This window comes from Macaca thibetana, chromosome 1 (assembly GCF_024542745.1).
Source record: "Macaca thibetana thibetana isolate TM-01 chromosome 1, ASM2454274v1, whole genome shotgun sequence".
NCBI lineage: Eukaryota > Metazoa > Chordata > Mammalia > Primates > Cercopithecidae > Macaca > Macaca thibetana.
Window position 1 is genome coordinate 155,950,210 of NC_065578.1, and position 13,661 is coordinate 155,963,870.

The following is a 13,661-nucleotide window of genomic DNA, read 5'->3' on the forward strand; positions in this document are numbered from 1 at the left end:
TTGGACAAGGTCAGTTCCAATGTATGGGATGGCTGACAGGAGGTTTGTGATTACTGTGGCACCTCAGAATGATATTTGGCCCCATGGGAGTACGTAGCCTATGACGGCTGTTGCTATAGTTATAAGTAGGAGTATAATGCCGATATTTCAGGTTTCTAGGAGGAGGAATGAGCCGTAGTATAGGCCTCAACCGATATGTGGGAAGAGGCAGATAAAGAATATAGAGGCACCATTAGAGTGGAGATAACGGAGGGTTCAGCCGTAGTTTACGTCACGGGTAATGTGTGCAACTGAGGAGAAGGTGGAGGAGGTGTCTGGCGAGTAGTGTATTGCCAGGAATAAGCCTGTGATGATTTGTAGGATTAGACAGGTAGCAAGGAGTGAGCCGAAGTTTCATCATGCGGAAATATTGGACGGAGTGGGTAGGTCAATGAGGGAATGATAAATTATTTTTATAAGGAGTTGGATTTGCGTGTTGCCATCATCAGTGTTTTTATAGTTGAAATACAACGACGGTTTTTCATATCATTAGTCATGGTTAGAGTCCATGTGGAAGCAATGACATATATTTTATTCTTGTTGAGTGTGCTATTGGTTATGGGGTTTGTAGGATTTTCTTCTAAGCCTTCTCCTATTTATGGGGGCTTGGCGTTAATTGTTAGTGGTGTGGTTGGCTGTGTTATTATCCTGAATTGTGGGGGGACTTATATGGGCTTAATAGTGTTTTTGATTTATTTGGGGGATATAATGGTTGTTTTTGGCTACACTACAGCAATGGCTATTGAAGAGTATCCTGAGGCATGGGGTTCAGGGTTTGAGGTTTTAGGGAGTGTTTTAGTAGGGTTGGCGATGGAGGTGGGGTTGGTATTATGAGTTTTAGATTTTGATGGGTTGGTGGTGGTGATTAATTTTAATAATATAGGGAGTTGAGTGGTTTTTAAGGGAGAAGGGCCGGAGTTAATTCGGGAGGATTCTATTGGTGCAGGTGCTTTATATGACTATGGGCGCTGATTGGTAGTAGTTACTGGTTGAACACTATTTGTTGGTGTATATATTGTAATTGAGATTGCTCGGGGTAATAGACTATGTGATTAAAAATAAGGTTAGGGTAAGGGGAATGAGGAAAGAGAGATAACAGGATTTGATTATACCTTTTTGAGTGGCGGTGAGGATTGAAGTAGTAATATGGGTATGTGAAGTTGTTTTGGGTATAGATTTTTCTAATCAGATTGAATCTAGTAAGAGGAAGGCTAGGTTTTGACTTATAAGTAGGTTTTGGTAGGGAAGTGTTCGGTGAATTGTAATGGGTAGAATCCTAATATATTGGAGAATTTGAATGTGTGGAGTGGAATATTTATTTTAAGCTTATTGGTTATAAGAGTGAGGTCTAGGGCTACTAGGAATCCTAGAGCAGTTACATGTAGGGCTGAGAGTTTTAGGTTGGGTGATATTGTTATTTGGGGGAGTGAAGTGGGAGAGATGCTGTTGGTGATGAGGAATCCTGAGAGCAGGCTGCCGGTTGTGAGGCGTTTGATTGGGTTTAGTAGGGTGGGAATGTTTTCGTTGATATTAATTAGGGTGGAGAAGCGGGATTGTCCTGTTAGGGTGAGGAGGATGGTTCGAGTGCTGTAGGCGCTTCATAGGGAGGTGGCAATCAGAGTGATAGATAGGGCTCAGGCGTTGGTATACGACGTGTTTGCGGTTTCGATAATAAGGTCTATGGAGTAGAAGCCTGTAAGAAAAGGCATGCCTGTGAGTGCCAGACTACCGATGGTTAGGGAAGTTGAGGTAAGGGGTATTATTTTAAATAATCTTCCTATTTTCCTATTGTCTTGTTCATTATTAAGGTTGTGGATGATAGATCCAGAGCATATAAATAATATGGCTTTAAAGAAGGCGTCGGTGCAAATATGTAGGAATGCTAGGTGTGGTTGGTTAATGCCGATAGTGACTATGCTTTGAGAAAAAAATAAATGTAAACATATATCTCATTTTTCTGACACATTTTAAGAAGAGAAAAAAAAATTTCACTTGGTTTCATTTGCTCAGTTAGACCACTGTGATAATACTAGATATGTTTATTGACCAGTTGTCCATAAAAATGTATGCTCTCAAAAATATATGACCTTCATCACAGGGAAACAGAAGGAAAAGGGAAGCAGATGCTATATTTTAACTGTTAGAAAAATATGTCCAAGTGTATTCCCAACCGACTCCTTCCAAATACTATAGGTGATGTTAATTTTGAACTGTTTTGATCAAAGATTTTCATATTAATTAAGTAATTCATTAAGTTCCTAAAAGAACTTTCTGGGAAAAAAAGTAAAGGTGAGAAAAATAAGTGTTGATACTTACTTGCACAAAAGATACTATAGTTCCATGAGCCTTTGGTATCACAAATCAGTCGACTTGAATTGATTTTACCATATCCAGGGTGGCAGGTGTATTTCAGAGTAGTTCCAGTTTTGAATTCAGTATCATACAACGGATTTATTGGAGAAGCAAATGGTAACTTGGGTGGAAGACCACAGTCACCTGCACACACACACAATAGGCAAGGAACATCAACAGCTATATCTTGGGACACAATGTCTCGATATCTGAGTACTAAGTTTTCTAGAGCAGAGACCATGATTTTCTCTTTCATCGTAACTCCTATTATGTCATTGTTCAATGAGTGCAGTAAGTGATCAATAATACACGCTTGTTGAGTAATGAAAATGACAACGATAATGAGTAAAGGCAGAAAAATTTCATCCGTCTTTGACTGTATAAGTGCGAATTTATTAGAAAGTGAATGAATAGACTTGATTTTCATCATTCTATCAGATTGCCCACATCTGTCTGCTCAGAATATAGGCAGCTATGCTATGCCCTGTGACTCTACCTCCTGCCTTAGCAGAAACATATTTTCTACTAATAATAGCATTATGCAAGATTAGTTGCCTCAGTCAAGGATGAGGAGGCATTTCATTTGTATCATTTTGGACCTTTTAGGTTTAGAATAAACGGCCTGTTAAAAAATAAAAATATTTTTCAAAAGCATCACAAGGTGGAGAATCATTAAACCCTTGAAAAATAAAATCTTAATTCTACTTCCCTGGCAAGAATTAAACAAAGTACTGAGTGACCTTCCAAATGCCCCAGAAGAATTATACCGACCTCCCCTACATTCTAAATAACCACACAGGCAGTGAGAGTTCATGGCCAGCCTGGCAGATGATACGAACTTATTACAAGTCATGATTGCTTCAATGTTAAGTTGTTCAGAGTTTCCTGGAGAGAAAAATTCTAAAAGGGAGCATAGGGAGCATCTATAAAACAAGATTTTCTTTTTAGTTTATAGTATGTTTCCCAAATTCCAGGTGGTCAAATATATCCCATAATGTTAAAGATCTCTTAGACACCTCTTAAAATAGGGTGTGTGATGAACTCAGTTGTAGACTGGTTGTCTGGCCTGTCTCTCCACTACTTACCAAGAACGGTAGCCAACAAAACAGTGACCAGCATCATTTGGAACAGAGTTGAATTGGAGACTTTCCACAGCCTAGAGAAGAGCAAAGCTGCCATTTCTCCTTTTCTATCGAAGGTGGAGCCCTCAAGGAGTGCAAGTGGAGCTTTCTGGGAGTGCATGATCTGGTGCCTCTTCAGTGTTTTTCTGCTGAAAGAACTCAACTTAATAAACAGTCATTGAATTCTTACCTGTCATAAAGTACTACGAAGAATAAAATGGGAACTGTTTTCAAGGAGATTATAATCAAATGTAGAAGAGAAGGCATTAAATATTTGTAATAAAATATAGCTTGTATTTTCTGACAGGAACATATTCAGGAGACCAGAAAATTCCAGAGACTAGGGGTGGACTGTACAGAGGTAGTAGATATTGCTGTGAAATTTGGAGTGTTAAATGTGGGATATTTTATGGCAATAGTAAAAATTGAGTAAAGGCACAGCAGTGAGAAGGTAAAGGTTATTTCTTGAAAATAGTAATTAGTACTTCAGTTTGTTTAGAAGATAAGGAATTCCTGATAGGAGATGATAGTTAAAGATAGAGAGGGAGGTTAGAACTGGGTTTGATCAGGTTTTCAATACCAAAATTGGGAGCTTGAAACTAGGAAATATATATACACTTTGTTTAAGTAACATGATTACTCTGTTTTTGAAAGACTATTATGGCAGATGTATACAAGGTAGATTGAAAGAGGCAGAGAGAAGAGACAGGGAGATTGATTAAGAAGACTATAGCAATTGGCCAAGTGAGCCAAGGAAATTATCTGAACAAGGAAATGGCAGAAGAGTTATAGAAGAAAGAGCAAGCTTAAGAAAAGCAAGAAAATGATGACAGAGGAAAAGAGTTGGAGATGTCTCTATCTATTAATCATATATCTTTCTATCCATCCATCTATATGATTTTCTTACGGCAACTATCAACAAAAACAAAAATCCATTGGGTCATTTAGAATTTTTTAAGTATGGTTTTTACCAACAACCACCAACAATAAGTAGTATCACTGTTATGTTTCTTGGTTCCAGTCATTCATTAATCAGAGACTTCTTCAAAGCAAGATTTCTATAAAGTCATTCTTACCCCCGAATGAGAAAAACCCTCACATATCCTAAGTTTACTTCAGAAACAAGTTACTTAAGATGTATTACCCAAAGTGATATATAAAATTAATTTTCAGTGAAATATAGGATTTCACCTTTTGTTCTGAAACCTTAAGTAGGTTGAGATGGTTTCATATCACCATCTGTCCTTAATTACAGGAATTGCCAACTCATGTCCATTTAACTCAATAGGCCAATGTTATGGGGCATTTCCCCTATGTTTTCTTCTAGTAGTTTTGTAGTTTGGGGTTTCATACATAAGTCTCTAATCCATTTTGAGTTGATTTTGTGTATAGTGAGAGGTAGGGATCTAGTCTTATTCTTCTGTATGCGAATATCCAATTTTCCCAGCACCATTTATTGAAGACTGTCTTTTCTCCAATATGTGTTCTCACCTGTGCCAAAAACCAGTTGGCTTTTGGTGAGTAAGTTTATTTCCAGACTCTCTCTTCCGTTCCATTGGTCCATTTGTATGTGAAGATTTTCCCCATTCAGTATGATGTTAGCTATGAGTTTTTTATATATAACCTTTATTGTCTTGAGGTGCATATCTTCTATACTAATTTGTTGAGAGTTTTTGTCATGAAGGAATGTGAAATTTTGTCACATTCTTTTTCTGCACCTATTGAAATGATTGTATCATGTTTCTCTTTCTTTCTTTCTGTTAATGTAGTGTGGTCACCTTTATTAACCTGAGTCTGATAAACCATCCGTGGATCCCTGGGCTGAATTCCACTTCATCATAATGAATAATCTTTTTAATGTGCTCTTGGATTTGGTTTGCTGGTATCTTGTTATGAATCTTTGCATCAATGCTCATCAGGGATATCAGCTTATAGTTTTCTTTTTTCATTGTGTACTTGTCTAGTTTTAGAATCAAAGTAATGCTAGCCTTGCAAAATGAGTTTGTAAGTATTCCCTCCTCTTCAATTTTTCTGGAACAGTTTGAGAGGAATTGGCATTAGTTCTTTATTAAATGTTTGGTAGAATTCAGCAAAGAAGACATAAGGTCCTAGGCTTTTATTTGATGGAAAACTTTTGATTACTGATTCAATTTTCTCTTCAATTCAACTTTTAATTGGTCTGTTCAGATGTTCTGTTTCTTCATAACTTGATCTTGGTAGGTTGTATGCATCCTGGAATTTATCCATTTCTTCTATCTCATCAAATTTGTTGGCATATAGTTGTTTACAATAGTGTCTTATAATACTTTCTATTTCTGTGGTATTAGTAGTAATGTCTCCTTAAGATAAAAAAATCTCTGTTTTATTTATTTCAGTATTCTCTCTTTTTTTTCTTAGTCTAGCTAAATGTTTGTCATTTTTGTTTATATTTTCAAAAACCCAACTTCATTTTATGGTTTTTTTTTTTTTTTTTTTTTTTTTTTTTTTTTTTTGAGACAGAGTCTCACTCTGTCACCCAGGCTAGAGTGCAGTGGTGCGATCTCGGCTCACCGCAAGCTCTGCCTCCTGGGTTCACACCATTCTCCTGCCTCAGCCTCCCTAGTAGCTGGGACTACAGGTGCCCACCACCACACTCAGCTAATTTTTTGTATTTTTAGTAGAGACAGGGTTCCACCGTGTTAGCTAGAATGGTCTCGATCTCCTGACCTCGTGATCTGCCTGACTCAGCCTCCCAAAGTGCTGGGATCACAGCCGTGAGCCACTGTGCCCAGCCTCTTTTTAAATTTTTTTATATCTTTTTCATTTATTTCTGCTCTGAACTTTATTATTTTCTTCCTTATACCAATTTTAAGTTTAGTTAGTTCTTGTTTGTCTAGTTCCTTGGGGTGATTATTAGAAATTTCTCTTCTTTTTTATGTAGGTGTTTATTACTATAAACTTCCCAACTAGAACTCGTTTTGTTGTGTCCTATAGGTTTGGGTATAATGTGTTGTCATTCTCATTTATCTCAAAAAATCTTTGAGTTTTCCTTTTGATTTCTTTTTGACCAATTGGTTGTTTAGGGACATGCCGTTTAACTTTCATGTATCTGTAAAGTTTCCAGAGTTTTTCTTGTTGTTAATTTCAAGTTTCACATTATTGTGATCAGAAAAGCTATTTGATATGATCTCTATCTTCCTAAATTTTTCAAGACTTGTTCTGTGACCTAACATCTGATCTATCCTGGAGAATGTTCCACGTGCAGTTGAAAATGTGTATTCTGTAGATGTTGTATGGAATATTCTGTAAAGATCAGTTAGACCCATTTGGTCTATGGTGCACTTTAAGTCTGATGTTTCTGAGTTGATTTTTCTTTTCTAAATAATGTGTCCATTGCTGAAAGTGAGATGTTGATGTTCCCTAGTATTATTGTATTGCAGTCCATCTCTCTTTGGGTCTAACAATATTTGCTTTATATATATGGGTGCTCTAGGATTGGGTGCATATGTATTTATAATTATTATGTACTGTTGTTGAATTGATCTTTTTATCATTATATAATGACCTTTTTACCTTTTTTTTTTTTTTTTTTTAGCTTCAAGTCTATCATATATAAGCATGGCTACTCCTGTTTGCTTTAGGTTTTTGTTTGCTTGGAATATCTTTTTCCAGCCCTTCAATTTCAGTCTATATTTGACTTTACCATGAAATGAGTCTCTTATAGGTAGCACATCATTGGATCTTGTAGTTTTATTCATTTACCCACTATGTATCTTTCAATTTAAAAAATTAACTTATTTACATTCAAGGTTACTGTTGATAGGTAAGGACTGACTCTTGCCATTTTATTAATTGCTTTGGTTGTTATATAGATTCTTTGTTTCTTTCTTAATTTTTTGTTGCTTCCTCTCTGTTGGTGGTTTTCTGTGGTGTTTAACTTTGTTCCCTTTTTCTTATCAGTGTGTCTGCTGTAATTTCTTTCTTTGTAATTCACCATGCAGCAAATATAAAGAGTCCCATAGTTGTATTGACTACTTTTAGCTGAATGTCAACTTAACTTTGGTCACATAAAAATATTCTAGACTTTTTCTGCTTTTCTCCCAATTTATATTTTTCTTGCCCTAATTTACTTCTTTATCTATTCTGTATTCCTTAGCCACTAATTGTAGCTGTTGTCGTTTTGACTATTTTGACTTTAAACATTTATACTAGAGGATTGAGAGATTTACATAGCACCATAACATCATTGGAGTATTCTAAGTGTGATTTGTAAATTTACCTCTACTCGTGAGTTTAATACTTTCATGAAAACACATGTAGACTTTCTTCATTCTTTTTTACTATTATTTCTTTATTTTCCCCTTGACAGGATTATTTCAAAAGATCTAAATTGTATTTTTCTTGTCATATAGATTTTAAGCAGCATAGCCAGGATATAAACCTTGATTTTGGAAATTTGTCTATGAAAGTTGAATACATACATTATACAACCAGCATGTACCATACACCAAAAGACATGTATTGGAATATTCATAGTTATGTAATAGCCAAAGAACTAAAACCATCTAAATTGTATCCTTAATAAAGTGGATAAATAAATTATAATACAACCATAGAATGGTATAATATATAGCAATGAAAATGAATAAATGACAACTAGACTCAACATAAATAAATCTCACAAATGTAAGCAAAAGAAATCCGACAAAATATAATACATACTGCATGATCTCATATATAAAAAGAAGTAACAAACACTCAGCTAGAGTATTTAGGGATGCATGCTTATTTTATAAAACTATAAATAACAGAAAAAAGATGACTGCTACAAATCAAAAGAATAATGGCATTAGAAAAGGAGGAATAGGGCAAGATGAGGTTAGGCATGAGGAAACAGGTTCTCTAAGAACAAGTGGTGACAGACTCAGAGGACTGGCATGTTAAGTAAAACCTTTCTGGATTAAATTAGGGATGTATCTTGGAGGAAGATAGAAACTGAGTAGCTGGATAAAATAGGAAATACTGTACAGTATTGGACCATAGTTTTCTACAGGCTGGATCATAACATGTCTATTCATACTGTTTTTGTGTTCAAACACTGTTGAAAGATTTGGATTCAGAAGTGGGACTTGGTTAAAACTAAGCACATACCATATCAGACCCTATCACAGTTTCACAATCGAGAAGTGAGAGGGTAGTTAAACATTTGCTGATAACATTTTTCTGTATTTTCTTTTCAACTAAAAAACAAACTTGGGAAGTAGGGGTAAGAATCCCCAGTCTGCACTGATTCTCATTTTGTCCCTGTTCTATCTTCTGGTACTTCTTCCTCATAGAACTAACTCTGGAAAATCCTTGAGGATTTGCTTTTAACTATTGATTTTCTGTTTTTAAATAAGTCGGTTGGGAGCACTAAATGTCCATAAAGAGTCGTATACTTTTTGGTTGTAATGTCTTTTGTTTTTGTTTTGTTTTTTGTTTGTTTGGAGAGACAGAGTCTGGCTCTGTTGCCCAGGCTGGAGTGCAGCAGTGATCTCAACTCACTGCAAGCTCTGCCTCCCAGGATCAGGTGATTCTCCTGCCTCAGCCTCCCCAGTAGCTGGGACTACAGGTGCATGCCACCACGCCTGGTTAATTTTCTGTATTTTAGTAGAGACAGGGTTTCTCTGTGTTGCCCAGGCTAGTCTCGAACTCCTGAGCTCAGGCAATCCATCTGCCTCAGCCTCCCAATGGACGTAACGTTTTTAAGCAATAGAGTGAGGGTGGAAATAATTAAATGGAACAATATTTAATTTGAATACAATTTTTTAAATCTTCAACATATCAAACACAATTAAGTAAATGAAACGATAATAAAATGTTAAGGCCAGGTACAGTGGCTCATGTCTATAATTTCAACCCTTTGGGAAGCCCAGGAGGGTGAATCACGTGAGCCCAGGAGTTCCAGACCAGCCTGGGCAACACAGAGAGACCCTGACCATGTCTCTAAAAAAATGAAAATAAAAAATATTAGCTGGGCATGGTTGTGCATGCCTGTGGTCTCAGCTACTCAGAAGCCTGAGACAGGAAGATCCCTTGGGCCCAGGAGGTCGTGGCTGCAGTGAGCCATGATAACACCACCGCACTCCAGCCTGGAAGACAGAGCAAGACCCTGTCTCAAAAATAAATAAATAATTAATTAAAGCAGATATAACAATTAAAATTTCATGTCTTAAATATAAAATCCTTCTTTACAAATCATTCAAAAATAAAATTGTCAAATACACACATGAGGAAAGAACACAAACAAGTAAATCAGTAAAGAAGAAATACAAATATGCATGCAGAGTGGCTTATTGAGGAGTTTTTACTGGAACATTGTCTGTAAAAGAAGAATGAAAGGGAAGAGAGAAAAGCAAAACTTTGAAGCAGTTGCATCAGAGACTTCAGAGCATCCTCTAAAGCTGGACTGGCCCTTCAAAGGTGTCCAAGATTAAGTAAAGCTGGGCTTTTGTACCACTGCATCAACCAATCAATAAATGTGGGCTGTCCCAGAGAAAGATTGCCACCTTGAGTGAGGCAGCTCCCCAAAACATTCGTGCTTGCTAAAATGCAGATTCCCAATCCCCTAATCAAATATATCTAATGAGGCTTCAATGTCTGAATTATTTTTTAAATGCCTCAAGTGATTCTCATGTGCAGCAAATGCAGGAATCACTAATCTAACAGAGACGAAATCCATTCATTTTTCTATATATTCCAGGTTCTATCTTTGATTCAAAACAGAGCTTTAGTAGCTGTAACTGGATATCAGTAGCTTGCTTAACTTCTTGTAAAAGTATCAGTCTTAATTTACGTTTTAATAGATCAACTCAATTCTCATAAAAGGCTAGTATATTTGGCTATTTGAAAAACTTTGCAATTGTCCGTGTTATTGGCATTGTCCTAATTATGTTATTCACTGTTTCTTATTAAATAGCCCATGAGATAAATTTTAATTTTCTATTTTAAGTTTTTCTATTTTAATTAGTGAAAGTAAGTTCCTCTTTCAAAACTCTTTCTTTTTACCAATAGTAGGAAATATATAATCATTTTTCCTTGACTGAAAATAAACTCAACAAAATTACTTATAAGTCTAAATTTTAGTGAAATTGCTGCTACTCTTCCAGTACTTCCTCCTCCACAGGTGGCACTCTAAGCAATCCTTGAGTGGTTTGACTTTGCATTTTTATTTTATCATCATGAAGTTATACGTGTCGTGCCAGTTATCAATGCATTTCCTCTCCGATACAAACTCACCGTTTATTACAGTTCTGTGATAATGGATGAAATTCCCTTAAGTATTAATCCTTTACAGCGAGAAAGATGTTTAATATTCTCATTAGAGGATGCTCAAGGGACATTGCAGGAAGCAAAGATTCTCCTGCTGTTTCCTGCTGCTACATGATGGGTTAGTAAGATATACGGGGGTAGTCTGCCCTAGGCCGTCTTCCCAGAATGCACTATCCCCTGGCAATCTGTTGGTCCCGGACCAAACTGGCTGTCACTTTCCCGTGGTTCTTCTGATGGATACTTCTCCAAGACTCTTACCACAACAGCACCCCTACTCCCTCTTCATGCCGGCACACCTGACCACCTACTTGCCTCTGTGCTTTCTCTGCCTTGAAGGCTTGCTACTGGGGTCACTTTTCCTTCTGCACACCTGCCCATCTGGCCACTATCTGAGGTCCCCCTCACAGATAGCTCATGTTCCAGCGACCCCAGCCCTATCTGCAGGCCTATGCATGTAGCCACCAGGTGGAGCACACCTATAGTCTGCCTCTATTCTAGATATTTGGTTTCTACTTGCCCAATGACCACAGACCAGCTTTTGTCCAGGCAACTAGTAAACTTCTCTGGCATCCAGTGGATTGCAACAATACCTTTTTTAATGAAGTCTAAACCCCAGCCTTGGGAAAGGGCACCTCATTGCAGTTTGTCTCCCTTGAGTGCCTTGCCTCAGCCCTAGAATACCATAGAGAGTTTTCTTAAATTTTATAATTAGTTTTTTATCAGAGTTTAGTAATTCTGTATATTAAATTTCCCCTATTTAAATCACTGTTTGGTTTCTGTCTCCTGATTGGACCCAGGCTGACACTCAGACATTTTGGGATAATCTAAAACTTGTAATAAGCTTCTACTTGGTATTGAAATAAATGGCATAAAAGTTTCTGAGGGAAAATAATTTTGTGGAAATAATTTTTAATTACATAATCTATTCAATGTATTTACATTTTTAATAAAGAGTATTATTTTTTAAATAAAGGAGAATTCACTATATCCCTAAATATGCAAATAGACTCGGTATCAGAAGATCACTTATTGGTTAAAATTGGCAGAAACAGTACTAGGAAGGGTTATTCCTGAATTCAGAGAAATATTAGAAAATAGCATCCCTCTTTTTTAGTGCCCAAAATATAAAATGGTAATGTAATCAAAATAGTCTCTCTTTAGTTATAACTTTTTTAGGGCAGCGCCTCTAGCTTACCAATTGCTTTCTCCTCACAGTTATTAAACCTGGACTAGAAAGAATTCACTTCGTTTTAATTTATTTTCTTGTGGTCAAAGAACGATATTTGGCAGCAGGGGTTTCGTAGTTTACTTTTCTCAGGCTCAACTAAACTTTAACACCAGATTCACATTCCAAATAACCTATACATGTTTTATTCCTGGTATAATTATTCAGCACCACTGTGAGTGAACTTCTGAAGGAAATAGATGAACTAGTTAGTCATAGTGTAAAGAAAAACATTTAACTTAAAGCAAGCAGACAAACGCAACTGCTGTGCCTTTTAGAGACAGGAGCAATCATTTCAGGAAAGTTCTCTCAATTTGATAGTACAAAAGTAATGTGGTGATAGAAATAGCCTGAGGAATAGAGGGAGAAACAGAATTTTTAAAAGTACAGAAAAATAAGAAATGGGGAAAGGATTCCCTATTTAATAAATGGTGCTGGGAAAATTGGCTAGCCATAAGTAGAAAGCTGAAACTGGATCCTTTCCTTACTCCTTATACGAAAATTAATTCAAGATGGATTAGAGACTTAAATGTTAGACCTAATACCATAAAAATCCTAGAAGAAAACCTAGGAAATACCATTCGGGACATAGGCATGGGCAAGGACTTCATGTCTAAAACACCAAAAGCAACTGCAACAAAAGCCAAAATTGACAAATGGGATCTCATTAAACTAAAGAGCTTCTGCACAGCAAAAGAAACTACCTTCAGAGCGAACAGGCAACCTACAGAATGGGAGAAAATTTTTGCAATCTACTCATCTGACAAAGGGCTAATATCCAGAACCTACAAAGAACTCACACAAATTTACAAGAAAAAAACAAACAACCCCATCAAAAAGTGGGCAAAGGATATGAACAGACATTTCTCAAAAGAAGACATTCATACAGCCAACAGACACATGAAAAAATGCTCGTCATCACTGGCCATCAGAGAAATGCAAATCAAAACCACAATGAGATACCATCTCACACCAGTTAGAATGGCAAACATTAAAAAGTCAGGAAACAACAGGTGCTGGAGAGGATGTGGAGAAATAGGAACACTTTTACACTGTTGGTGGGATTGTAAACTAGTTCAACCATTATGGAAAACAGTATGGCGATTCCTCAAGGATCTAGAACTAGATGTACCATATGACCCAGCCATCCCATTACTGGGTATATACCCAAAGGATTATAAATCATGCTGCTATAAAGACACATGCACACGTATGTTTATTGTGGCACTATTCACAATAGCAAAGACTTAGAATCAACCCAAATGTCCATCAGTGACAGACTGGATTAAGAAAATGTCGCACATATACACCATGGAATACTATGCAGCCATGAAAAAGGATGGGTTTGTGTGCTTTGTAGGGACATGGATGCAGCTGGAAACCATCACTCTCAGCAAACTATCGCAAGAACAGAAAACCAAACACTGCATGTTCTCACTCATAGGTGGGAACTGAACAATGAGATCACCTGGACTCGGGAAGGGGAACATCACACACCGGGGCCTATTATTGGGAGGAAGGAGTGGGGAGAGATGGCATTAGGAGTTATAACTGATGTAAATGACGAGTTGATGGGTGCTGATGAGTTGATGGGTGCAGTATGCCAACATGGCACAAGTATACATATGTAACAA

The 13,661-nt window shown here is 36.8% G+C and overlaps 1 protein-coding gene across 3 annotated transcripts in view; it reads right to left on the reverse strand.

The window, feature by feature from the left end:
- Positions 1–13,661, reverse strand: part of LOC126949217 (zona pellucida sperm-binding protein 3 receptor-like) — a 39,004-nt gene that overhangs the window by 21,182 nt on the left and 4,161 nt on the right. For all 3 annotated transcript variants that reach the window (XM_050781864.1, XM_050781871.1, XM_050781857.1), the window contains exons 2-3: positions 3,477–3,658; positions 2,356–2,535 (exon numbers count right to left, since the gene is read on the reverse strand). In XM_050781864.1, coding sequence (XP_050637821.1) covers positions 2,356–2,535; positions 3,477–3,633 — 337 coding nt within the window. In that variant the 5' untranslated portion in view covers positions 3,634–3,658. The remainder of the gene's footprint in view (positions 1–2,355; positions 2,536–3,476; positions 3,659–13,661) is intronic.